At 57.9% G+C, this 25,276-nt stretch overlaps 2 protein-coding genes across 3 annotated transcripts in view; one reads left to right on the top strand and one right to left on the bottom strand.

Annotated features, from left to right (window-relative positions):
• The window catches only part of UBE2O (ubiquitin conjugating enzyme E2 O), a 62,222-nt gene extending 52,244 nt beyond the window's left edge, over positions 1–9,978 (top strand). For both annotated transcript variants that reach the window (XM_058817256.1, XM_058817257.1), the window contains 5 exons: positions 1,835–2,492; positions 3,370–3,506; positions 4,006–4,209; positions 4,873–4,930; positions 6,310–9,978. In XM_058817256.1, coding sequence (XP_058673239.1) covers positions 1,835–2,492; positions 3,370–3,506; positions 4,006–4,209; positions 4,873–4,930; positions 6,310–7,016 — 1,764 coding nt within the window. In that variant the 3' untranslated portion in view covers positions 7,017–9,978. The remainder of the gene's footprint in view (positions 1–1,834; positions 2,493–3,369; positions 3,507–4,005; positions 4,210–4,872; positions 4,931–6,309) is intronic.
• A 1,710-nt stretch (positions 9,979–11,688) lies between these two features.
• On the bottom strand, positions 11,689–18,789 carry SPHK1 (sphingosine kinase 1). The gene is made up of 5 exons (XM_058817328.1): positions 18,372–18,789; positions 14,163–14,312; positions 13,742–13,836; positions 13,413–13,528; positions 11,689–12,947 (listed from the first exon to the last, which is right to left on the bottom strand). The coding sequence occupies exons 1-5, from the start codon at positions 18,787–18,789 to the stop codon at positions 12,170–12,172; spliced, it is 1,557 nt and encodes a 518-aa protein (XP_058673311.1). The 3' UTR covers positions 11,689–12,169.
• Between the last annotated feature and the right edge of the window lie 6,487 nt (positions 18,790–25,276).

Here is a 25,276-nt window from a genome sequence, read left to right as displayed (position 1 = left end):
CAGAAGCTGGGCCAGAGCCACAAATTGTCACCTTAGCTAACCTAGGGATCAGACTCAAATCTTCTCCCAGGCAGGGAGGGAAAGGGTTGAATGCAAGCTGAAAAATACAGATAGAGCCACACTGCTAATCACTGCTCCCTGCTCATTTGTCTGGGGTTCTTTTAAGGCTTTTGTTGTAATGTCTTGTACTCGTACTTGCTACTCCCCATACAGTTTCATCCCATGTCTTCTCTCCTTGTTGCTTGGAATGAAGGCAGACAGCCTAAAGATAGAAGACAACCTACATCTGTAGAGTCCATTCTGTCCCTGCCAGAACAGCCACTGCCTCCACTGCAGAGATGCCTTAGCAAATACAATGTACTCGAGCAAGATCCCTTTCTAAAGCAAGCAGCTCTGCATTAATTACAGTAGAATAGTCAATGCCTGCACTGTGGCAGGGGACTGGGGCGTACAAAGCAGGCTGCTGTCTCCCTTCCCCGTTGTCACATGTGCTTGGATCACAGGCACAATCAGAGGTCTGATGCCTGCTCCACAAAGGGCTGTTCTCACACTGCAGTGTGCTCTGCAGCAGCAGCTCCTGCTGTGTCACGCCAGTCCCTTCGATTCTGCTCCTCTGCGTAATGATGGGAGTTAGGGAAATGTCAGGAGCATGAATTATCAGTTGGTAAAACCATGATTTATCAATGCCTGACCATGTGCCCAGAGACGAGATGTCTGGGTGCTTTTTCACAGCTCTAAAAATAAAGATGGCATAACAGACTAATTAACTTTCCAACTCAGATTTGGATTAGCTTTGAGGGCAGTGAGTTTTGATGGCTTTTCGTGCCTGCAGTCACTTGTGTTGAACCCAGCTAACCTCTGCTGGCTGCCTGGCTCTGGGTGGCACAGTACTGGCTCAACAGTGCTGGTTCACTTGAAGGCTTTGACAAGATGACTGAGGGTCCCTGTGCTTCAGCCTCTGGGGTTGTATGCTGCAAGATTAAGAGGATTCTTGGACTGTCACTCAAGTATTAGAAGCTTGTGGATAAAATGCTTCTATCTTGTCACTGCAAGCACAGCCCTGTAAAAGTGTTCTTGCTCCCCTGGTTCTGTGTTGCTGCTTAAAGCTGGAGGAGCTCTGTAAACCTCTGCAGAGAGACCTCCTGAGACGTAGCATGTGCAAAAGCAAGTTGTAGGAGGTGAGGCTGGATGGAGTGGGGATGTGTTCAGCTTCCAGTAGTGAGAGGGAAAGAGAGTATTTTATGTAAGAGCTTATTCAGCAACTTGGGTGAGGCTCCATTGTCCCAGCTGAATTTTAAGCAGTAGCCACATATAACAGCTAAAGCAGTCTAGCAAGGCTCTCTTGGCAAATATTGTGTGCTACAGGAGAGGAGAGCTGCTACAGGAATGTGTTCCTGGTTCCAGCATTGTCTCTGTGGAAGGACAGAGTGTGGAGGCAGCCAAACCAGGGCTCTGTGCCAAATACAGTTGCTGGTGCAGAAGCAGGACCAGAAATACCAACTCCTCACATGATACTAAATACCTTCTGAGCTCTGTGTTCTGAAACCCTGGGGCATCCAGGGAGCTGTGGGGCCCCTGCCTGCTCTCCAGGGCAGAATCCCAGACAGTGGGAGGACTGCAGCCCATCTAGAACTTGTCCTAGTTTTACCCCCAATGGCATAGTTGGAAAAGTGAAGGATGGGACTGTGTGGTTTCATAATCTGTGCCAGTATAGATGGAATGGGTTTAAACAGCCCAAACAATTCCAAATGGAAACTCCTTTTTCATTACTTATTTTAAAAACATGTAAAACTGTGCTTCAGCCTAAGTCTTGTGTAACTCTGTTCTCCTTTAGCACTTGTACAATATTGAATCAGAAATTGAGGAGTCAGACTATGATTCTGTTGATGGCAGCACCAGCGGGGCATCCTCAGAGTGGGAGGATGAGAGTGACAGCTGGGAGACAGATAATGGCCTCATGGAAGATGACCACCCAAAAATTGAGGACTTTGAGCCTGAGGAACCAGCAGCAGAGGAGGTGAAAAAAGTAGAAGAACAAGTCCAGGGAGCTGTGGCTATGGCAGTTGCAGATCTTGCTACAGAAAAAACCGGCAAGGATGGAGCCCCTAAGAGCTTCAGGGAACTAAAGGAGGCCATCAAGATCTTGGAAAGCCTGAAAAATATGACTGTGGAGCAGCTGCTGACTGGCTCTCCCACCTCCCCAACTGTGGAACTGGAAAAACCCACTCGAGAGAAGAAGTTCTTGGACGATATTAAAAAGCTGCAGGAAAATCTAAAGAAGACCTTGGATAATGTGGCTATTGCTGAGGAGGAAAAGATGGAAGCCATGGTAGAGACGGAGAAGAAGGAAGAAAAAGCAGAGGCACAGACACCAGTGAGGTCAGAGTGGCCCAGTGAGACCCCAGTGCTCTGCCAGCAGAGCGGAGGGAAGCCTGGAGTCACCTTCACCAGTGCCAAGGGAGAAGTGTTCTCTGTGTTGGAGTATGCTCCAGGTGGGTGTGGGACACTCAGTCCTTCACTGCTCTCCTGCAATGTTTCTTTATCCAAAACCTTTGCCTCAAACCTTTTGGGTTCTGTATCCTCTCTTCTTCTTAGTCCTTTTCATAGCTCATTAACTAGAGAAGAGAAATTAAGCCAAGTGCTGTAGCACAGTGTGTTCTGGGACCTAAGCATGGCTTTTAGATAGCATCTCTAGGCACTCCTGCACCTTCCCAAGCCTCAGAAGTGTGCTTCCCTCTTTCCCAGGGTGGTGACTAACATTGGAGGGCTGCAGACATCAGTTGCTTTCCATTGCAGACATTCCCTTGCAAGTTGCAAGGAAAATGCAACTTTCAGGGTTTGTTCAGGCTTTTTTTTTCAAGGCTGAATTGGTTGAGAAGCAGAACAAAACCAGCTGGTGTTCTTGTGCTGGGTGTCCTTGGTGAGTGAGTGTCCTTATTCACTGGCACTAGTGTTAAAAAAAGCACCTGGCTGTGTGGAACATTGGTGACAGTGGAACCCAAGGTGCTCCAGCCTGGGTGGGAAAGGTGGCCAGACTGTTGTGAAGCTGCAGGTGTGGGCAAGGGAGAGTGGGGAGCTGTGTTAGGTTTGGCAGGGCTGTTGTTCTGTGGGATTGTCCCAGCTGTGGGACAGGTTTCCTCGCTGGAGCACAGGGGACAGTGTTGTGTGGGACAGTGAGAACAGGAGATGCAGGTTGTGGTTGCTGCACTGTGTGGGAAATCACCTCTCCTGCCTCCTGGCTCAGCACCAAAGCAAGTGAACTCCTCTCTTCCACTTGATGCATATTACACATGGGTAGATTTGCCTTCATGAGGAACCTGTGGCAGTTTCCAAAGGCAGGCTGTAATTGTTGTCTTCTTTGTCCCACAGACTCCCATGCCTTCAAGAAAATGGAGTTCCAGCCCCCAGAAGCCAAGAAGTTCTTCAGCACCGTGCGGAAGGAGATGGCTCTGCTGGCCACTTCCCTGCCCGATGGCATCATGGTGAAAACCTTCGAGGATCGAATGGCAAGTGCCAGCTCTCAGATGCCTCTGTGCTGGTGCTGGGCTCAGCATCCAGATCCCTGTCTTTGGAATTGCCTGCTTAGCCCTAATCCTTTGCATTAGAGCTGCAGGAATGTGTGCATCATGTGAAGCAGGGCTGTAATTACCCAAAATGGCTGCTTTTGCTGCTTTTGCATTCCCTGAGTCAGGGTGGCAAAAAAGGAGCTGCTGATTGCAGGGAGCCTGTTCTGGGTGCTGAGTGGGAAGGCAACCAGCAAGGGGCTGTGTCAGCAGGGAGTAAATTTGGCATTTTTGGCCCTCCTTGAAGCCCTGTTTCAGTTGCAAAGCTCACTTTGCTCTCAGGGTGCAACTTCTGGCAGGGGAAGATGCCTGAGATGTGTTGCTTGACCTGACACTCGAAAGGGCCCAGTCAATCACATCCCCACTCTCCCTGTGTGTAAATACAGCTCTGCCAGGGTAAGAGGGTGTTTCCCAGTGCCTGACCTCCTGCCTCTCCCCACAGGATCTCTTCTCAGCACTTATCAAAGGGCCCACACGCACACCCTATGAAGATGGACTCTTCCTGTTCGACATCCAGCTCCCCAACATCTACCCCGCCGTGCCGCCCCTGTTCCGCTACCTCTCCCAGTGCAGTGGGAGGCTGAACCCCAACCTCTACGACAATGGCAAAGTGTGTGTCAGCCTCCTGGGCACCTGGATTGGCAAGGTAATGCTGTCCTCCACCTGGCCCTGGGGAGCAGGGCTTGTGCTGGGCTGCTTTTGGAACAAGTCACTTCCTACCAGACTTCTCTCTTGGGTGGTGCTTGAGCTGGAGTGGCCTGGGCTTTGGGCACTGGTTTAGGTGTCTGGAACAGATAACTGGTGTTGTTTGGCTTTTTCTGGGTCTGTATTTGGCTCAACTGTCTCTCCTCAATGAGAAGTCTGTGGTCAGTCCAGCCATAGCAGAGATGCCAGCACCAGCATGGGGTGTGCCTGTGGGTTAGGGCTCTGTCTTCCACACTGTGGACAAACCATGTGGTACAAAGTGCAGCTGGAGACTTTGAATAAGCAGAGCCAGGGAAATAGATTTTGAGCAGGACAGGGCAGCTGGGAAGGGGTTGGAACTGATGGCTGGTGTGTAAGTTTACACAGTTCCAGACAGAACTGGCCTGAGGGAGTGTGGTGCTGGTAAAAAAATAACGGGGAGATGTGTTGTTGAGATGGGACAGCAGCACATCACGTGCTCATGGAGTCAGTTCCTTGTTCCTGCTGTGAGCCACAGGATGTCAGCAACAGGAATGCAGAGCTGGGGCCTCACTTCATCTGACAATAGTCACAGAGCAAACTGATGGTGCTTCAGTCCTTTAACATATTTGTGTTTGCATTTCAGGGGACAGAAAGGTGGACCAGTAAATCCAGTCTCCTTCAAGTACTCATCTCCATCCAAGGTAAATGCTCCTGCCAAGCCTGTGGGGCAGGAAAAGGCGGAGGGAGGAAGGGATGTTGATTTATGGGGGGCACACAATTGGGATCTGCCACCCCAGCTGGGTCAGTGCTGCCTTTTGGTCTCACCTTGCTGGACAAAGCAGTGTCCTTATCTCTCTGCTTGAGCAGTGGAAGCAGGTGCCAGCTTTTCTCATGCCCAGAGCTCTGGCTGCATCCCAGGGCTCTGACACAATGCTTTCCCTTTTCTCACTGCAGCAGCCAAGCACAGAGTTGTCTGCTTGTTACTCTGAGCTGACAGAGGTGAACCACCGTGTCCTCAGCCTGTTACCAAAGTTAGTTGAAGTTGCCAAACTGGGCCTCCTTTGCAGGACTTTTTTTTATCCCCACTGAGTCATCACCCATCCTACTTGGGACATGTTTTGCACATGATGCTGGTGTTTATGCTCCTACCAAAGCAGAGAATAATCAGGGGTGTGCCTAGACGAGCCCCAGGGCTTCCTGCCGTGGGGCTTTGCTCTGCCCCATCCAGTTTGGGAGCAGACACACTAAATCACATAAATTCCTCCTGGGTGACTTTCTGTGCAGGGAGCTCAGGCATGTGATGAGAAACCTTTGACACAGAGCAAGGGTTCCTGCTGACTGGAGGCTGTTCCTGCTCCTCTGAACTCCCACAGTCCACCTGTATCCTCCTGTGGGGGAAGGACACCACAATAAAAGCCTTTTCTGGTTTCCAAAGCCAAGGATCCAAATTTAGAAAATGAAATACTAAATGTTTTACTGGAGCAACTTGGTGTTAGGGGAAAATCTCCTCTCCTGCTGCCTGGGTTTTGAGAGACACATGATCTCCCCAGCTCTAATGCAACTTGTGGCAGGCTGCCAGCAGCCTGGCAGTGCTGGGGCTATTGCTACATACCTGTAATTTCATTAGACCAGAAGTAAGCAGGAGAAATCTTGGTAAAGGTGGCTTGTCACAGTCTTCTGTGTCTCAGAACTGTAATGTCTTGTGGGACGGGACTTTGCTGGACAGAGCAGAATGTGGCCAGCTCAAATCCTGTTGATGCAGTCTGGCCTTTGTTCTGATTTAGAGGAGGAGGAAAATAAAAGCTTTTGTTGTGTTTGTGGGGTTTTCTGCAGGAGGGAAGTGAAAGGAGCTGTGAAACCTCTCCCTTCCTGCCCTTTTGAACTCCTCAGCTGTTGTGTGCCCTCTGCATTGTGCCAAGGAACATAGATGCCACTCCCTACCACATCACACCAGACCTTTGCATCCTGCAGCTTCTGGGGGCTCAGCCCGGCCTGTGCCTCACCCCCTTGGCAGGAGAGGCCTGGCAGGGGATGGCGATGCCGTCCCCGCTTTAACCCCTCGCTGTCCGCTCTCCCGCAGGTCTCATCCTGGTGAACGAGCCCTACTACAACGAGGCCGGCTTCGACAGCGACCGGGGGCTGCAGGAGGGCTACGAGAACAGCCGCTGCTACAACGAGATGACGCTGATCCGCGTGGTGCAGTCCATGATGCAGCTGCTGCGCCGGCCCGTCGAGGTCTTCGAGCACGAGATCCGCGAGCATTTCCGCTGCCACGGCTGGCGCCTGGTGTCCCGCATCGAGTCCTGGCTGGAGACCAACGAGCTGGTGGAGCGCAGCCACGAACGGGCCAACGGGGCGGATTGCGCCTCGCTGCCGTGCGCCGAGAGCCCCGGGGACGCGGCGGGGGCGCTGGCCGAGGGCGGCGCCGCCGAACTGTCCGACTCGGCGCTGGACGCGAGGGAGGAGCCGGACGAGGCGCCCGACGCCGGCGACCTCCAACAGTTGTCGGACTCGGAGAGCACGGGCCAAGCCAGGGGGGACCTGGCCAGAGACCGAACGGACGAGGGGAAGGCTGCCCAGGACTCGGCCTCGCAGCCCAGCGTGAAACCAAAGAAAAGGAGAAAGAGCTACAGGAGTTTCCTGCCGGAGAAGAGCGGTTACCCTGATATCGGGTTTCCCCTCTTCCCTTTGTCCAAGGGGTTCATTAAAAGCATCCGCGGTGTCTTGCAGCAGTACCGGGCTGCCTTAGCAGGGGCCAACATCCCAGAGTGGACAGAGGACAAATAAACCATCAGGTTAGGGACAGGCAGGTGCAGGGGAGAAGGGAAAGCAGCAGAAAGTAAATTGGCAAATGCTGTTATCAATCAACTGGCTTCTCCTTCCAGCTTTTCTTCCTCAGCTTGGTTTGTTCCAAAGAAGGTGGTAGGCCTGACTGCTCCTCTGAGGAAAGGTTGTTTAAGCATGAATAACTCTTTTCCCCCAACCCCTCTTCCTTCCCCCTGTCCCATGTACGTGCTCTTCTTGCAAGTTTGACCCTGCAATGGTAAGATTTGAGACCTGCACAGAAGCAGTCTTGCAGCCACGTTCCCTCTGCACTTTCATCTTGGGGCACCTTTCCACACAAGGACTCTTCCCACCCAGCGCTACACCCAGCAGTTTGTTCTGGTGGGGTTCCAGCCAGGAGAAGGGATTGCTGTAGTTTCTGGAAATGAAGGGCAATGCCCTCCCAGTCTTTTCTTTTTCTCAGCGTTCCCATGGGTTCTATGAAGTCTACCCCAGCTTATCTGTACTTAGACATTGGATTGTGTTTGCATTGGAGTTGTCTACACCATACGGAGTTGCTCTAGTCTTAGTTGTTCACCCATAGCTACAAGGTTCTTCCAGTCGGGATCGGTAGGCAGGGCCAGAGCTCTGCACTGGCACTTGTGCTGCCCTGGGAGTGCTGCAGATTTCCATGCAGTTCTGCAACTTCCAGGTCAGTCTCCTGAAGGCAAGTCTAGCCATCCCCACTTCTTTTTCTCCAGAGTGAGGCAAACTTTCCTTTCCCCACCATGCATGCCTGTCTTCTAGAAATACATGGGATTCAGGGTTCTGCCCTTGTTATTGCTTAGGTATCTTTTGTTCCAGCCATCCCAGCTGTCACACAGCACTATACCCACCCTGGATCCCGGCCTCACCCGGGCAGGCAGCACTGAGTGACCCTGGGGCCTCTTGTAGATCTGGATGAGCCTGGTGTGGCTGCTGCTCCCTCCTCCAGCTGCACACGGGTGCTCGGTCACGCCAGGGGAGCCGTGTCATGGCCAGGCCCTGTTGTGGCAGCACCAATTTGTGCTGGTTCCTGTGCTGTTACAGCAGCTCTTTTGGGCTTCTATCAGCTCCTTCCCTTGCCAGCTGTTTTCCCATGGTGGCCTGGTTGTGGCCAGCAGCACTGTGGGCACAGCACTTCCCATCCCTACTCCCAGCCACGGTGCTGCTGGACACTCAGGGAGACACCTGCTGAGGGCAGCCTGTGTTTGGCAGCCTGAGCTGGTGCCCATGAGCACTTTGAGACAGTGTTTTGCCTGTCCCCTGCTCAAGTCCCCTTCCTGAGGCCTCTGGTCCAGCCTGCACACACCCTCACTTGGAGCTGGGTGGTCACACTGCAGCCCTGCTGCCTTTGCCCAGTGCTCAGGCACTGGAGAGGCACCCACGGAGCATCCATGGGGAGCACGGTGTGTCAGGGAGAGTCCTTGCAGCTGCCCAGGGAGGAGTCAGGCTGAGCAGGTGCCTCTGCCAGAGGTAAGGATGGAGCCAAAGCTCTCCTTTGCTTTTGCTCTTGCTCACTGTGGCCGCAGTTATAAACTGAGAACAGCAACAACGTGTTGTTGCTCCCAGAAACACCAAGGGCTGCACCCAACAGCCCAAATCCACCCCCCTTCCCCCCTAATCTCGGCTCCCTGTGCTTTCCTGCTGCCCCCATGGTGCTCCTGAGCCGGGGGCTGGCTGCACAAAGCCCTTCTCGTGTCCCCATCCACCACTGGGGTTTTGGAAGACATGTCCTTCTCCCGGTGCTCCAGAGGATGCAGGGCTTGGCTGTGATGAAGACCTGGGCTGCAGAGCTCTCCAGCCACTGCTGTGTGGGTGCATCATCTGCAGCAGCTCCAGCCCTGCTCCCCAAGCCCTCCTGGCTGGTGGGAAGTCGGGCAGGTGCCGATTTGGGGAGCAGAGAGGTGCTGGGCGCTGTGGGTGGGGCAGGGCAGGCTGGAGCTGTAACCACAGCCAGGATTGGAGTGGATGGATCCCTTTGAACGGAGCACTGTGTCTCGGAGGGCTGGGGGCAAGAGGGGCGGCCACTGCTCCAGGGCAGGGGAAGAACAGGCAGAGGCTGATTGCAGGCACAAGCACAGTTTGTGATCCAGACAGTGACACCCTCTGTCCCCAGAGCCAGGCTGCGGCTGCCCCATGACCCACAGCACCAGGGATGGAAGGAGGGAGGGAGAAACCCGCTGGGGATGGAGGAGCTGTTGAGTTCCCCTTTTCCCCTCCTTTACTCTGCAGCTCTCATCTCACAGGGCAGGCACCACGTCCTCCCCTTTGCCCAAAAAGTCTCTGACCCTACACAAGAGCTTTTGCACCGGCTGGGCTCCCTCTGAGGGGGTGGATGTTGGCCTTTGGAAGGGGACACTGCTCCCCCCGGCACCGCTCGCTCTCTGCAGCTGTCCCAAACCCAAGCGTGCACAGAGGTTTACAAATTTTCTAAAGCTTTTGATAATGTGAAGCTCCTGGGTGATGAGGTTGGTGGTGAGCACACTGCAGCTATGTAATTTTTTGTGTATGTATGTAATATTTAAGGGTAACAAAATTTAAAAGGCTAAAACCTTAAAAAAAATTTAAAAACACACAAAAAAAGCCAAAGCATGATGCATATTGTTAGCCTTAAAACTGGCTACACGACTGTGTGATGTACAAATGAGAGCAGCCTGTAACTGTTTTAAGTGCTGGGGAGGGGGAAGAAGCATTACAAAATCAGTTTGTAGCCTTGATTCTGTACAGTATTTAATGAATAAAAAAAACAAACCTGACTATTGAGGCCATGCTTAGAGGTGTGTCGTTCACGTGCAGATGTGGATGCTTGGTTGCTTATGATATATGTATAAAGTGCTGTGTGACCATTAAAACTTTTTTTACCTGCAGATTTTTTTTGTTTGGCTAACCAAGGTGTAATAAAGGAGGGAAGATGACTTGCCATTAAATTTTGCCTCTGTGAGTAGACCTGTGAGTTGTCTCTTTCTTTCCCCACCACCCCCTGCCACTCTCCTGGCACTTGCCCCTCTCTGGTTCATCCTGTGCCAGCCTCGGGGCTGGACGGGGTCCCGCTGGCTGAAGCCAAGGCCGGTGAGTCCAGAGGGATCCAGGCAGGTCTGCCAGGGAGGGGCTGCTCTGTGGCTCTCCATAAAATGTTCTCCAAGCCCCTGATGTACAGAGGACATCTGTCAGGCTGGGATTTTTGTTTTCCGTGCTCCTTGTGGGTGGCTCAGTGCCTGCCCCAGCACAGCTCTGGTGGCCCCGGTGCTCATGACCAGACTCAGGCAAAAAGAAAACCTTTTGTGGGCCCCTGGGAGCTGTGCCCTGCCCTGCCCCTCACCTCGGCACACAGGTAAGGGTGTGATGGATGGGGCTGGACGCAGCACTGCCGGGTGCTGCTGGAATCTGGAGATGTGGAGTCGGGATCCTGACTTAGGTTTTGTCCCCCTGGGTGCCCTCCGTGCAGGGGCAGCTCAAGGTGCCAGTGCCCGAGCCGGGCAGTGCCCCCGGTGTGCTGGGGTTGTTCTCAGCACCCTCTGCCCCCTCCCTCGGTCCGGGAGCGCGGGGCTGTGCAGGGGCTCCCCGCTAGGAGCCCGTTCCTGCCGTCCAGCAGGGCTTGGAAGCAGATGGGTGATGGCTGCGAAACCCAGGAAAGGGAGGGCGAGGGCGATCCCGGCCAGCCTGCTGCTGCAGAGAGGCACACGGATCCCGGAGGGGCCTGCGGGGAGCCTTTCAGGGGCTGTGAGCCCGAACGGCTCCGCTCCGCTGCTCCGTGCGCGGTGACAGCGACAGCGAGAGCTCCGAGCGCATCCCCGGCCCTGGCTCTGCCTCCAGCAGCGTTACAGAGTTACTGCTCAGCCTGTTCCTACACCTGGCCCCATGCCACGGGGGAAATAACTTCATTTTGGGAGGTGGTTCCCAGCTGCTGCCTGCCCTGCTGGCTCGGGAACAGGGCTCCTCTCCATGAGCAAGTGAGGCCATGGGGGAAGGACAATCGTGCTCTTCTTTCCCGGATCTGCCATCCTAATTGCATCGTTTGCAGTTGAATAAATGCAAACAGCCACCACTGTTTACTCTTCTGCTTTGTACTTGAGCGCTGAAAATGAGGTTTAATTACTGCAATTTTATATCAAAGAGGCTGAGTAATCCCCCCCAGGCCAGCCCCACGGCAGGGACCTGTAGCAGGGCTCCAGCTGGCCGCGGGCAGCCGGAACAAAGGATGCGAGGGTCCCTCAAAAGGCCCCTGCTGCAGGCAGAAAGCCAAGCGACCCCTCCTTGAACCTCTTCCATGAGTCCTTCCCTGCTGTCGCTGAGGCACCGAACATTCCCCAGCATGTCCCCAAGTGTCACTGCAGGGCTGAGCTCCCTGGATTCGATCAGCCCCAGCATGAGGCTGAGCAGGGAGGCATGGCTGCACCCCGAAAATGAGGATGGGTGGTGGCAGCAATGCCCTGTCCTTGTCCTGCCTCCTCAGCACCTCCCCGGCAGCATCTCCAGGGCCCCTCGCTCAGTGCTGCTCGTGTCAGGATGTCAGGGAGCAAAGGCTGCGGTGCTGAGCTAAACCTGTCCCAACCCCTGAGAGCGGCCGTGAGCTCGGATTCAAAACCCAGGAAGGATTTTTTTTTTTTTTTTTTTTTTTTTTTTTTTTTTTTTTTTTTTTTTTGCAAACGCTAGATATTTATTTTGCATTTTTTCACAAGAATAAACTCCGCTTCTACAGGAAGCTTTGGGTAGAAACATTCTTTAAAAAGTCGGTTTATTGTATTAGATCTATTGGTCCTGACCCTCCCTGGGGGTGGCACTGGCTCCGGGGCGGGGACACAGCAATGCCACCGTGTGCGTCCGAGCCGGGGAGGGGACGGGGCTGTGCCGGCGCAGCCGCCTGGGGGCCGGGACCTCGTACCGGGATAAAACACGCTGGCGTCTCGCCGGCACCGAGTACCTGATGGGGCTTGTGGCTCATTTTGGGAACAGCGCTGGTGGCCGTCCCAAGGGGGGTAAAGCTAAGCGTGGGGGCAAGCGAGGGGATGAGCCCCACGACCCCCCAAGACCTATTGCTATGGAAGGAGGGGGTTCCTGAGTGGGAGGAAGGCTCTGCCACCCTCGCGCCGGGCCGTGCCGGCAGCTCAGCGCCGCAGGGAGGGCGAACGGGGAGCTCAGGAGCCGCTGAGGACGCGGCAGAGGCGGGGATGGACCTGGCCCTGCACGGGCTCGCAGGCCAGCGCCTCCCCATCCACTGTCATGACGCCCGCGGGCACCCGCGGCTCCAGGCGGAACGCCCGCACCGGGACGTAGGACAGGTGGGGACAGTTCAAGTCCAGGTGCGTCCCCCTGGACATGGCCAGGAAGAGCTTGAGCAGCGTCACGCGGCTGATGCCGGCCTTCATGTAGAAGAGGTGGATGCAGCCGTCGTGCAGCCGGGCCGCCGGCGCCATCAGCAGGTTGGTGCCCAGGTGGGACTGGTAGATGGCGTAGACCAGGACAAACTCCTCCTCGGGCACCACGGTCCAGTGCGCCGGCACGGGCTGGCCCAGCGGCGGCAGCAGCGAGTCGGGGGGCAGCGAGCCGGGCGCTGCCGTGCCCGCGGGCTGCGGGATGTGCCCGTTGGTGACGGGCGCGGGGCCGTCCCGGGGCGCCGGGGAGCTGCCGCCCTGCTCCGCGGCCACGGGCAGGTAGGACAGGCGGCCCTGGTACACCCTGAGCTTGGCCAGGCACTGCAGCGTGCCCAGCGTGAAGCGGGCGCTGCCCAGCCAGCGGTACTTCTCGCTGTCGATGTCCACGTCCGAGATGAAGCCCCAGCCAAAGCCCAGGAAGGAGAAGAAGCGTTTGCCCGAGGCCGTGCTCAGCGACACCAGGTCCATCTGCGTGTACAGCCCCTTGCACAGGATGAAGGTGCAGTTTGTCAGCAGCTTTTTCTTGGCGACGTGGTCGTAGCTGTGAGGGATGGAGAGAGTGAGTTTGGAGCTCAGGAACTCTCCTGCTGCCCCAGCATCCACCTGCAGACCTCACCCTTGTGTCATGGCTGGGACATGTCCCTGCTGGGTCACAGTGTCCCTCAGGGACAGCTGCTGGGAGTCGTTTTGCTGGGGATGGGAGGGATAAACCAGTTCATGAAAGAGGGAACCGAGCCAGGGCAATCCTGGGGGGTTGGCTGTGCCTGGGTGGGTCCTTTGGGTTACAGCTTTACCAGTCCCTGAGCCCAGAGAAAGGGAGTGGGGGGAGTTGGATACACAGGGATTAATCCCTCGCTCACAGCCGGGGCGGTGCTGCACCAGCCTGTGGGGAGTGAGGGCCCTGCCAGGCACCCCGGGGCATCCCAGCTCCCTTCCCCGGGCTGCAGCCCCACAGAGCCGCTCTCCCCCCGCAGGGGGCAGCGGGTGCCCCGGGGCTGGGACTCACCCTGCATAGTAATTGATAGAGGCAGCCAGGGCGTTCCCAGAGCCTCCTGGCAGGATGCACAGCGGCTTCCTCATGGCCTCCCTCCAGTCTGGACGCTCCATCAGCCCGTTCACCACCTGTGGGGATGAAGGACCCGTGGTACCCAAGGAACCCAGCAGCCCCTGCCCAGCCTGGGGGGAGCAGAGCCCACAGTGCCCCTGCCCAGGGCAAGGCAGGGGTGATGGCTGCTTTGCTCCAAGCCTGGTGCCATCTCTCCTTTGCCATTCCCAGCCTGACTTTGTGACTCAGAGCTTGGCTCCTGCCCCAGGCACCCCAGCTCTGCCCCTCACCTCGAAGAGCAGCCCGTCCCCAGACATGACCACCAAGGTGTCCCACTGTGACAGGTCCTCGTCTCGCACCTTCTCATGGGCATGGTGGGCTCTTTCTGTTGGGGAGAGGGGAGAGATTTGGAGCATCACCCTCCATCCATCCCTCTGCCCTTCCTGCTGCCACCCCCCAGACAGTGAGCCCAGCCCCAGATGGTGACCCCAGCCCCAGACAGTGAGCCCAGCCCCAGATGGTGACCCCAGCCCCAGATGGTGACCCCAGGCAGGGATGCAGGAGGCAAGGCAGTCCCTGCTCCTCTGCAGGACCCAGAGCAGTGCTGATGCAGAGTCAGAGGCCCTTGGAGGAAGCTGTCCCCACATGGCAGGGCCCAGGCAGGATCCCAGGGAAAGGAGGAGGAGGAGGAGGAGCTGCCCATGGACTCACCGGTGACGAAGACGGTGGTGGCAATGTCAGCCTCAGCCAGCATGGGTTGCACCACTGCCTGGAAGTCATCAAGGGCACGGCCAGAGCCGCTCTGTGGGTTCAGCAGCACCAGCGCGTGGCAGGGCCGGGGCAGCACCCCATAGCTGTCACCTGGGGGGGACAGGGGGCTCAGGGCCACGGCCCTGCCCTGGGAGGGCTTTGCCAGCCAGGGCAGCATTTGCCAATGCAAAAAAGGGAAAGGGGAACTGGCCCTCCCCCACCCTCACCAGCATCCCTACCCAGAGGACACGGGGGTGAGCAGGGATGGAGGGTCCCTGCTGGGAATGCTGGGGAGGTGGCAGAGACAGGACACAGACAGGACACAGGGGCCTGCAGGGACTCATTGGAGCTCCCCAACCATCAGCAGAGATGTTCACGGGCAGGATGGAGCCTGCAGCACTCCAGCCATAGCAGAGTGGGGGGATGAGGACTGCAGGCCTCAATTCCCTGCATCCACGCAGATGGAGCGGGGCCAGGACAGACAGTTGTGCTGCCAGACGGACGCTCCTCTCCTGCTCCCCACGGGGCTCAGGTTTCGCCTGCGAGGGCCCAGGCTGGGCTGTAATTACAAGCCTGGCAGGGGTCCCAGCCCTCTGCCTCCCCAGTTGTTTCAAGTGTCTCCTTCCCCAAGCCCAGTGGTCCCCATGCAGGGGGACAGGGGGAGGCCACTGAGCTGCCCTGTGAGGGAGGCAGGGGAGGAGGAGGAGGCAGGAACAAGCCCTGGAGTGAGGAAGGGCAGCAGCCTCAGGCTCCCTCTGTGCCTCTGGAGATCCCTGGCTCTGCAGTGAGGAGCCAGATTTGGGGTTGTTGGGGCTGTCCCCACCAGCTCTGTGCCCCTGGGCCTGGGTGCCCACCCCAGCACACAGAGCCAGCTCGAGGCTGCCCCTGCTGACTCAGCAGGAAGAGCTGCTGAGTCAGGAGAGCAGAGGCCTCTCCCAGCACCATCCTGGGCTGGGAATCCCCTCTCAGCCCCCCTGGCACTGGGGGTGTCCCCCCCTCATCTGCACACGGGCAGTGATTTGAGCTGGTTGAACACACGAGCTGAGCTGGTGTTCTACAGCTAAACCCTCCCAGCACCCACAGTGGGGACAGTGGTGGGGAGAGGTGAGCAGGGGCCATGGAGGACACCACATGTGTCACCTCCCCTGGGTGGCATCCAGCATCACACCAGCCATGAGCTCCACAAGCTGCCTGGAGGGAGGTGGCACTGGAGCATCCCATCTGCTGTCCAGCCCTGGGAGCACACAGAGCTCTGCTGCCTTCACCACCACCAGGATTATTTCCTGGCCCCATGGATCACCCTCCAGGACACCTCCTGGTCCCCTTGCCAGCTGCTTGGGACCTGTCACAAAGTCCACAACAAAGATCTGCCTGTGAGGGCCCCAGGGCTGAGCCTGGCTCTGGGCACTGGCTCCAGGCCGGCATTGGGTGCCAGCTCTGGGTGCCAGCTCTGGGTGCCAGCTCTGGGTGCTGGCTCCAGGCACTGGCTCCAAGCTGGTTGTCCCCACTGCTGCCCAGGGCCAGTGGCTCCCCCCAGCCCCTCCCCAGCCCCTTATCAGTGGGTTCCAGACACAAAGGGACCAGCTGCCCTCGGGGAAAGCAGTGAAGCACCCAGAGCAGAGGCCACTCCAGGCTGGGTCAGGGATAACAAAAAGCAGCCCAGGGCTGGGCTGACCCTGCTCTGAGCCCTTTGGAGCTTCCCTGGTCCCCACAGGCACTAAATCCCCTGCAAGCAAATGCAGACAAGGCCCACACAGGCTTTGAACCCAAGCCCAGCTGCTTTCTCTCTGGGGGGCTTTCTCTCTATTTCCTCCCCTGAGCCCTGGATATTGAAAAGCAAAAGCCAAAGGCACTTCAAAAGCCTAAATGCAGTTTTCAGCCCTGCAGTGTTAACCAAGCACATTGTTTCTCACACAAACATGGAGCTGCAGCTGAAAGCTGGAGCTTGCCTAAAAATCCTGCCCAGACCTGTGGGTGCTGCCCTGTGGCCTCCTCTGGACAGCAGAAAAGGTCTGGGATCCTGAGGATCAGCTCCTTGGCTGGAGGGGCAAAACAAACCCCGCTCAGGGCACAGAGGGATGCCATGACTCCCTCCCAGGGGACAGATTGTTTGTGCCAGGCTGTGAGTAGTGATGCCAGTGTGGGACTGGTGACACCACAGCACCAGGCTCAGCCCTGTGCTGGAACTGGAGGGTGCTGGATCAGAGCTGGAGCCCAGCAATGGTGATGCACAGCAGACAGATTTCAGCGGCATCCTGACCCATCCAACCCTTCCTGTTGCACAACACCGGCCAGTCCCTGGCATCCCAGCAAGATTCCACTTCCTAGCACAGTGTGGTCATTTTCAGCCTCAGATGCTGAGTGGAGCAGAATCTGAGTCAGCAGGAGGAAGGGGCTCCAGCTGCTGCCACAAACTCTGCTCCACTCCCTCTGCCCACATCCTCCTGTGTGATGTGCCCTGGCTGTGCTCAGGCTGGGACCACACTGCCACAGCTCTGCTGTCTGCAGCCCAAACCTCTCCACTGCATCCCTGCATCCTTCTGGAAACTCCAGGTACAAGGAGCAGGCATGCCAGGTGGAATAAGGCTGGGGCTGAGCTTCCTAATCTGGATTTCCCTATTGGGACACAAGCCTGGGGGCAGTTTGTTCCCTCTTGGGTAGCTGCAGTTTGGGACATGCTGCAGGCAGCCCCAGCTTTGGGGTTATCAGCTGCTGAGGAACTTTCTGTTTATCCCTTGGGGTGAAATGAGGAGGGGGAATCATCCCTTCATCCTGCAGCATTCTATCCCAGCAGATGCTGGAGCTGCGACAGCAGCAGGATGGGATCGCTGGTGGCTCCCCAGGTCCCCTCCCCATGGGGACAGGGTGACAGGACTCTCTGCACGGACTCACCCGCAGCTTCCAGCACGGCCTTATCAGTCCCGCACAGGCCTCTCTGCCGGCACGTGCAAGCGCTGGGTGTGGACCAGGGGCATTTTTAGCTCTGTCCCAAACTGAGGGAGGAGGATTGCAAATCCTGATGGCCTTCAGCGAGGAAAGTGACTGCAAAACTCTGCACTGCCTTCTCCCATCCTCCTTCCCCCCGCTGCCCTCAGGGCCCTGCGTGCAATGAGCTGCTCCTGCCCCAGCACCCTCGCACCGCCTGCTCACAGGGCGAGGGTTGGAAAGCGCTCCGAGACTTCCAGCTGCAGAGTTCAGGCTGGAAATAGAGCTGGGGAACTGGTTCTGCCCTCACCCCATTCCACTGGATTTTTTTGTAATTCTTTAGGAAGAGAGACAGAAAGTTGTTTTGTAGCTGCAGGTCATATAAAAAAAAGAGCTGCATTTTAAAATCCAAGCAAGGAAGAGCTGGGCTAAATGTGATTTGACAGGATCCCTCTAACCGCATGCCTCTTAATTTCCAAGTCTGATCAGAGCGACTGGACAGCCAAATAAATGAAGTAGTGCATATAATTGAATCTCTGCTCAGATGTTCAACTATCTGCCAGCACGCCCTGCCCTGCCTGCAGGAGCTGGGGGATGCGGCCCCCGAGCAGGACCCTCCCCTTGCAGACACTGACAGCTCCCGAGGGGAGCAGGATCAGAAACACAGCCCCAAGGCTGCCCTGAGAGCCCGCTGGACCGCGGGGGTCCTGGGGGGATCTGCCTGTCCCCGAATCCCAAGTGATGGATGGGACCTGCTGGGGACAGTGCCTGGCTCCCGTCCTGCCTGCGTCAGCAATGATTACTTTTTTTCCTTGGATCATGCTGCCCTTTGGAGCTTTGGAGTTATCGAACGGGAGCAATGGGGATAGGGGGTGCAAAGGGCCCCCGTAGTGTGGCCACATCCCTGCTGCCCCTTCAAATTAAAGGTGCAAGGAAAGCGAAACAAACAACCCCTGTCTGGGGCTGCGAGCGGGGATGTCCCTGTCCCCCCCGACTCGGCGAAAGTGGGGAGACGGGGTGTCCGAGTGACCCCACGGTGGCACGGTCACACCCGCTCTGTGTCCCCCCCGTGTCTCCGGAACGCGACACCGCGCGGCGCCCGCGGCTCGGCCACAGCCATCCCGCGTGGGGCCCGGCGGCGGAGCGACCCCGGCCGCGACCCCGACCCCGATCCCCGCCCGGCCCCGGCGGATCGAGCCCCGCGGGCAGCGGTGCCGGGGGGCGCGGGGGGGGCTCGGCACTCACCGTCCTGCGCGGGCACGGCGGGCACGGCGAGCTCGCGGATGCGGCGGCTCCAGGCCTGGGCGATGCGCAGGTTGCCCTCGGCGTCCGGACCCCGGGAGACGCGGAAGGTCCGCTCCAGGCGCTGGCGGGAGGGCGGCCCCCAGCGCGGCCCCCGCAGCGGGTAACACACCAGCGAGAAGCAGGCGGCGGCCGCGGCCGCGGGGAAAGCGGCCGAGCCCACGCAGTCGGCCAGGCGGAGCGCGGCGTCGGGACCGGCCGAGCCGCCCGAGCAGCCGCCGGCACGGCGCACCTGCAGCTCCCGGGCCGTCAGGGACAGCGAGCAGGCGGCGGCACCGGGGGCCGGCCCCGCGCCGAAGATGCCTTGAAGTAGCACCGGGCCCCCGCCGGGCTCCGGGGGAGCGCGGCGGCCGGCGGCCATCGGCGGAGCGGGCGCGGAGCGGAGCGGGAGGCACCGGGGAGCGCCGCCCGCCGCCGCTCGCTGCTGACGCCCGGCGATGGCAGGCGGGGCGGCCCCATTCATAAAAATTTAACCCACCCACCCCCCGGCCACCTCTTCCCCCGCCGAGGGGGGCCCGTCCCGGGGCCGGTCCGGTACCCCCCACACCCCCCGCCGGCAGCCTCAGTTTCCCCAAGCGCCGCCCCGCGCTCCGGGCAGTGCTCCGCGGGGGAACCGGCTCTGCAGACGGGCGGGGGCAAAGGGACGCCGTGGGTTTGCCGCGGGTGGTTCTGCGCTGCTGGGGTGGGTGTCTGGCGTGGGTGCTGCCACGGTGCTGGGGATGCAAAGAACAGAGGCACGGCGCTGCCGGCAGAGGGGAGGCAGAGCAGCCGGCAGCCACCCCCGCCTCAGCTCCTGCACATCATTCCCAGCAAGGCAGGATGGGCGCTGGCAGGTGTGCCCGGAGCGCCCATCTCGGACTGAACAGAATTTTAATACAATTTCTGCATCTCTCCAAGCACGAAAGGAATGAGGCGGGGTCCTGGAGAAATCGAGGCACGGTGAGGGGTGAGGACAGTGGGAGACGGCGGGGGAGGAGGACGGAGAGGGGTCATGTCCCACCCATTACCGGTGGCTCGCCATCAGGTATCCGTGGGGGTTCGAGGTTGCCATGGGAGTGAAGCCCCGTGGAGGGAGGTGCGTTGTGCTGTGAACCCCACCTTGGGGCACAGAGCCCTGGGGACAGAGCCCAGGGGACTCGTCTGGAGGGTGCCAGCAAGGCTGGGAGTTGCTTTGTGTTCACGGCAGCTGGCAAAAATCATTGACAGCAGTTTTTGCTGGCAACAGGACTGACCTCACCCTCCCAAGGGACTGCTGGGCTCCAAGGGGTCTGGCCCAGCCCAACAAAGATTTTTTTTTTTTTGCCAACCAATTCCCCATGGATGTAACTCTGTCCTAACCTTGAGCTTGCACCTCAGGGAGGCATCACTTCTCACACTCAGGGCAGTTTAATTAGCAGCGAGCCCTTTGTCTCTGAAAGGGCTGAAACCTTCTGGAACTAGCCAAGAAATTGCAGGGAGGGCACGGGATGACCAGCTGGGCAGAAAACAAGGTTGAGTCTTCTTTTCCCAGAGCAGACCTATGAGGAGAGCCGAGATGCTGTGATTTGGAGCATTGTGCTTTCCAGAAAGAGTTCCCTGGGCGCTGTGGGCACAAAGGGATGCTCAGAGGGGCAAAACCTGCTCCCAACCCTGATGCTTTTGGCTTGGGAAGTGCAGCACTCACAGCTGATTGTGAGTGAGATTCGGGCTCAGCCGCTTCCCCGCCGCTGCCATGACACAGTCCAGCGTTTGTAAACAGCTCCGAAGTTCCTCAGCAAGGTGTCATGGGAGGAAATGGCTGCATGCCGGGGAGTGCAGCGTCCTGACCTGCCCCTCACCCTTCTCGGTGACTAACCCGCTCCCAATTTCCGTTCAGGAAGGCGTGAGTCGTGTTGGGAGGATGTGAGAGCAGCTGTCCCACTGCTCCTGGCAGGTGCCATGGGACGATGAGGCTGCTTTGGGCTCCGTCCTCACCGTGCTACATCCGTCCAAGGCCGTGTGCCCTGGGGCTGCAGGGATCCCCCCTCATCCTGCCAGCCTGTGCTTTAAATAGGAGTGGAATGCCCATCCAGGCTCTGCTGGCCATCCTCCATGCTTGTGGAGAAAGGTGCTGAGAGTGGCTTCATGGCGAGGTGTCAGGGCTGGAGGTGGGTGCAGGAAGGGCTGGGGAGGGGCTGTGCACGCTGGGCATGTCAAGGGCTGGGGGCTGCAGATGGGGAATGGGACTGGCACAGGCCTGCCTCTGTGATGGCAGGGGAGACAGACAGGGGTTTTCTATCTCAGTTCTGGTCTGTGGGGACTTCCCAATGACTGAACGGTGCTGTACCACCCTTGGATGGCCACTCCATGCCGTGACCAGCACCGTGGCCACCACCAGCCCCAGGCAGTCCCTTTGCTCTCCACAGGCACAGGCTGATCCAGCCCGGTCCCACACGGACACCGCTGGTTTGCCTCCAGATGTGATGTCTAAGGAGGAAGTGGGATCACTTCCTTCCCCGTGCTGATAACCACTTGTTTGGGGCTATCTTAATTAGGAGAGCCTTACTGAGGCCCCTCGACCCCAAGGGCAGCCTGAAGGGTGCTCAGCAGCTCCCAGGCTGTGGGCAGGCCACTGCTGGTCGGGTTAGTCCTGATCGGCTCTATTCCCGCCCGCGTGGCGCTGCTCGGGCCCTGTGTGTGGGAGGGAAGTGCCGGGATGTGAGGTGGGGATGTGGCACAGAGCTGGTGTGATGGGGGACAGCCCCTGAAGAATCCCCCCCTTCACTCCTCACTGCAAAGGGAACTCGCCCACGGAGCAGAGTCCAGTCCAGCCATGAGCACCAGTCTCCCTTCAGGAGCAAACATCCCTCCAGCTCCTGTCCCGGGAAGAGCCCCGGGGTATCCCAGACTCTGCAGACATCATTTGGTGGAGAAGGTTTGTACATTTGAAGGCTGGGTTCACTGGGCAAGATGATGTGTGCCCTGAGTTTGGGGAAACTGAGGCAGAAACAGCAGACAAGGTTTCTCTTGAGTTGTGCAAGAAGCCAAGGGTTAAATCAACAACCTCCCTCAGCTCCCTCCCGCCCGGGCTTCTCCTGCTCCTGCCCCCAGCTGCTGGAGGAGTTGATCTGCACTGGGAGTTACCCTGGGGGAAGAGAAGCGCAGAGCCTGGGGGCTTCCCACGCCGGCCCCACTGCCACATCACAGCCCCGGAGGAGGCGTGCAGAGGCCGTGCCTGTGCTGTGAGATGAACTGCAGCGTTTCCCTTGGAGGCACAGAGCTCCTCCACATCCCTGCCCGCTCTACCGCGGCCGCCGGCAGCCACCCGGGGACGGGGACGGGAGGGGGATGCACTCCTCCCGAATCCATCTCTTTTAGCATCGCTCCCACTGCTGAAGGTACACGTCTCAAGGTGGAGCCAGAAATAGCGCGGCTGGCGCTGCATCGGGGCTGGCAGGGCTGCAGGCTTGGCAGGGGGACAGGCAGCGACTGCAGCAGTGGGAACTTTCCAGGCAGCTCCTGCGGGAGCGGCCGGGGCGGAGATGGAGCCATTTCCATGCAGAGCCAGCCCCGGGACTGCGGATCAGCCCCGCTCAGCCGTGGGGCTGGGGCTGACGTGGGGTCCAGCACAGTGCAGAGGGGACGGAGCTAACAGAGATATCTCCTGGAGGAGAGCGACTGGGATCACATCCCACCCGAGCTAGGACACAGGGCTGGGCTCTGCCACCGATTCGCTACAGAACTCGGGAAAGTGGCTGCACCTTCTATCTGCCCCCATGACCCAAAAATCCATCTTCTCTCAGCCTCTAAGGAGCTCAGTTTTTCTGTGGCAGTTCCTAAATCATAGCCAGGCCCTGCAACTTGTTGGGGGCTGCTCCCCTCCACTGACCCTCAGTTGAGCTCCCTGCAGCAGCCGGCACAGCCCGGGACTGCAGGGCTCACCAGGAGGCCCTGAACAATGCCGACGAGCTGAGCTCATTCCTCCCAGCTGATAATTTGCTTAAAAATATTTCTGAGCTCAGGCCTCCTCAGGGAAAACACTCCCAAACGCCAGGCAAAAAGCTGCTGAGTCTGGAGGAACCACACACCCACCACTCGCTGGCCGAGCCGTCCCCCCCGATGACAAGCCCTGGCGTCACAGGGACTGAGGCCAAAGGCTGCCGTTTGATCTCCCCCTTCGCTGGGGGAAGCCGAATTTCAGGCCGTCCAGGGGTTTCACCACTTCCCGGTAGCGGTTTCCTGCGCTGATGTGAGCGCAGGAATTTTTGGGAGGTGAGTCAGAGGCTGCAATGAGAACCACCTGGCTGGGGCTTAGGCTGGGAGGCTCCATCCCGATGCAGGGGTGATCCCTGCTGCGATGCTCGATGCCGGCGGGCAGCACTCCCAGAGTGGAATTACTTATGGGGGACAAAACATCCCATCACAGACCCCGTTTCTGGCCTGGAAGAAGAAAGAGATTTGCTGCCTCGGTTCCCACGGCTCCTCCTCCCTTGCCGGGCTGGGATCGGTACGCTCCGGCCACCCCACCCGGGCTCCAGGGAGAAACTTGGGGAAGAATAAAGAGCAAAACCTCGTCCAGCTCTGCAGGAAGCCGCATGGAATGGCCGTCCCGCCCCAGCACCGGCTTGTTCCGAGAACAGAAGTACCCCAAAGCAGCACCAAGGCTTGGATTTCCATGGGGAGCAATGCGGGAGTTGGCAGAGCTGAGAAACTGCCCTGCCTGGTCTCTGAAATTCCACATATAAAATGAGTTCCTGCTAAAGGAACCTCCCAGGTTTTGCCTGCTGGGCCCTTAAAGCTCCATGACCCCGTGCCCACTCTCTCCCCAGCATTACTCAAACCCCTCCACGTAGAGAATAAGTGAGTGGAGTCCAGAGAGTGAGACTGAGCCGGGATAAGCCTTTGGAAAGGAGCTAAACCTGCTCAAAGCCGGCACTGTTCCCTGACCCGCCCTCCTAATCCTGCCTGCCTGATAATGGAATAATAAAAGGCTGCACAGCCTCGCTCTCTGCTGCTCTGTGGGGGAGGTTCCTGCTGCCTCGGTACATGCCAGCAGCTGGGATATTAATGACTCCCTAAGTAAACAAAATTGCTCCTTTCTTCTCCTTTGCGTGGCTGTAAAACCGAGCGTGACCTTCAGCCCGCAGAGAAATCAGAGTCGCTCCCCTTTGCAGGAGAGAAAGGCTGCTTGTGGCAGTGATAACAGCGTGATCTCTGCCTGCCACCCTTGCCAGGGCTGATCCCAACCCTGCAGCTTCGACAACGAGCCCGGTGGGACTGGCAGGGCCACCCCCGCGAGCCTCTGGCCTCTCCCCGTGGGGATGAAGCTGGTGATTCACTGAGGGGGAATCTCAGGAGCACAAAACGAGGGGGTTTGGGACACCCAGCCCCTCCAAGGTGTGCACTGTCACATTCCTTGTCTGCACTGCAGCAGAACCTACAAGCTTGTTACATCTCAGCCTCAGCAGGTGGGAAAAGGGCAGGGAAGTGACAATGCTGATGAGATCCATCCCTTATGGCTGGGATGGCTCTGAGCACCTCATGGGACAGCAGGAATGGTGACAGGAGGAAGGTAAAGCAGAGGCTGAGGGCACTCACATGCCACAGCATCATCCCTGGGCTGCTGTGCTGATGCTGCTGAGCCAGGAGCCAGCTGGGAAGGGATAAACAGTCCTTCCTTCTCCACATGCCTGATTCCAGGCAGAGAAGGGCTTTATATAGAGGAGAGCTGAGTGCTCTGCAGTGCCACGGCTCCTGCAGTGGCACAATTCCCTCCCCACCCTTTGGGCATTCTCCCCCTGCAGCAAGATTTCCCTGGCTCCCCTAGGAACTGCCATTTCTCTGGTGGGTGCAGGAAGCAGCCAGCTTCCCACCTCACAAAAAGTCTGGCTCCCACCAAACTTTTTGAAGGACAAAGGCAGGAACCTGTGAGGAGTGACTGCCTGCACCATGGGTGCTGTGACTGCTCTCAGCCTGGGCTGGGGTGCCCAGGAGGGGTGTCAGGACTCTCTGGCTGATGGATGTTGTGGATTCACCCCAGGATGATGCCAGCCTGGAGGGCTGATCTGAATCCCACGCCTGGCTGTCCTGCCTCCTCAGAGTGAACTCGGGCAGCTGATGCTGTCAGCTCTTGCCTTGCCTTGGGGGAATCAGCAGGAATGTGGGAGCTGAGCTGGAATAGCCCCTACAGCTGAGCTGGAATAGCCCCTGCTCTGACAAACCATGAATTCAGGACCTGCAGGAGGCACAGCAGGAGGGAGATGTGGGGCTGGAACTGCAGGGACAGGTAAGGTGTCACCAGGTATGGTGGAGGGAGACAGAGCTCTCTGTGCCAGTCCTTGGGCAGTGCTGGCATACAGAGGGGACATGGACAGTTCTGTCTTGTTTGCATTGAGGATGTCTGAGAGAGACAACCTTTAATGAAGTGTCAGTGTAAGGGGGCTGATGGCAGCGCTGTCCAGCTGAGGCTGTGACAGGGACTCACTGCTGGAGGCACCGTGGCTGTCACACACCAGAGCAGCTGCAAAGCCACTGGGTCATGGAGGGGAACCTCATCAGTGTCCTGAATGAAGCCCACCAGGCCTCCTTCTCCTTCTCCCTCACTACCAGCTGGGAGGACACAGGCAACTTAGAGAATTGCCAGGAAAAATCTCTCCTTCCAGGGTGAGCTGAGTGATGTGGGGTGATGCTGGTGACTAAATTAATGCAGTTTGCCTTCTCTGCAACACATAATTTCTGTCATGTACCCCCATTTCTGCTGCACTGTGGGGTGCTCTGATCCATCCTGACCGCAGGGGATGGATCCTGACATTGTTGTCACCTCCTGTCATTTCCCAGCTGCCAAGGCTGAGATGCATATTGTACATACATTAAAAATTTTTTAACAAAGT

This window comes from Ammospiza caudacuta, chromosome 19, assembly GCF_027887145.1.
Source record: "Ammospiza caudacuta isolate bAmmCau1 chromosome 19, bAmmCau1.pri, whole genome shotgun sequence".
Classification (NCBI taxonomy): domain Eukaryota; kingdom Metazoa; phylum Chordata; class Aves; order Passeriformes; family Passerellidae; genus Ammospiza; species Ammospiza caudacuta.
This window is presented reverse-complemented; position numbering and strand designations above follow the sequence as displayed.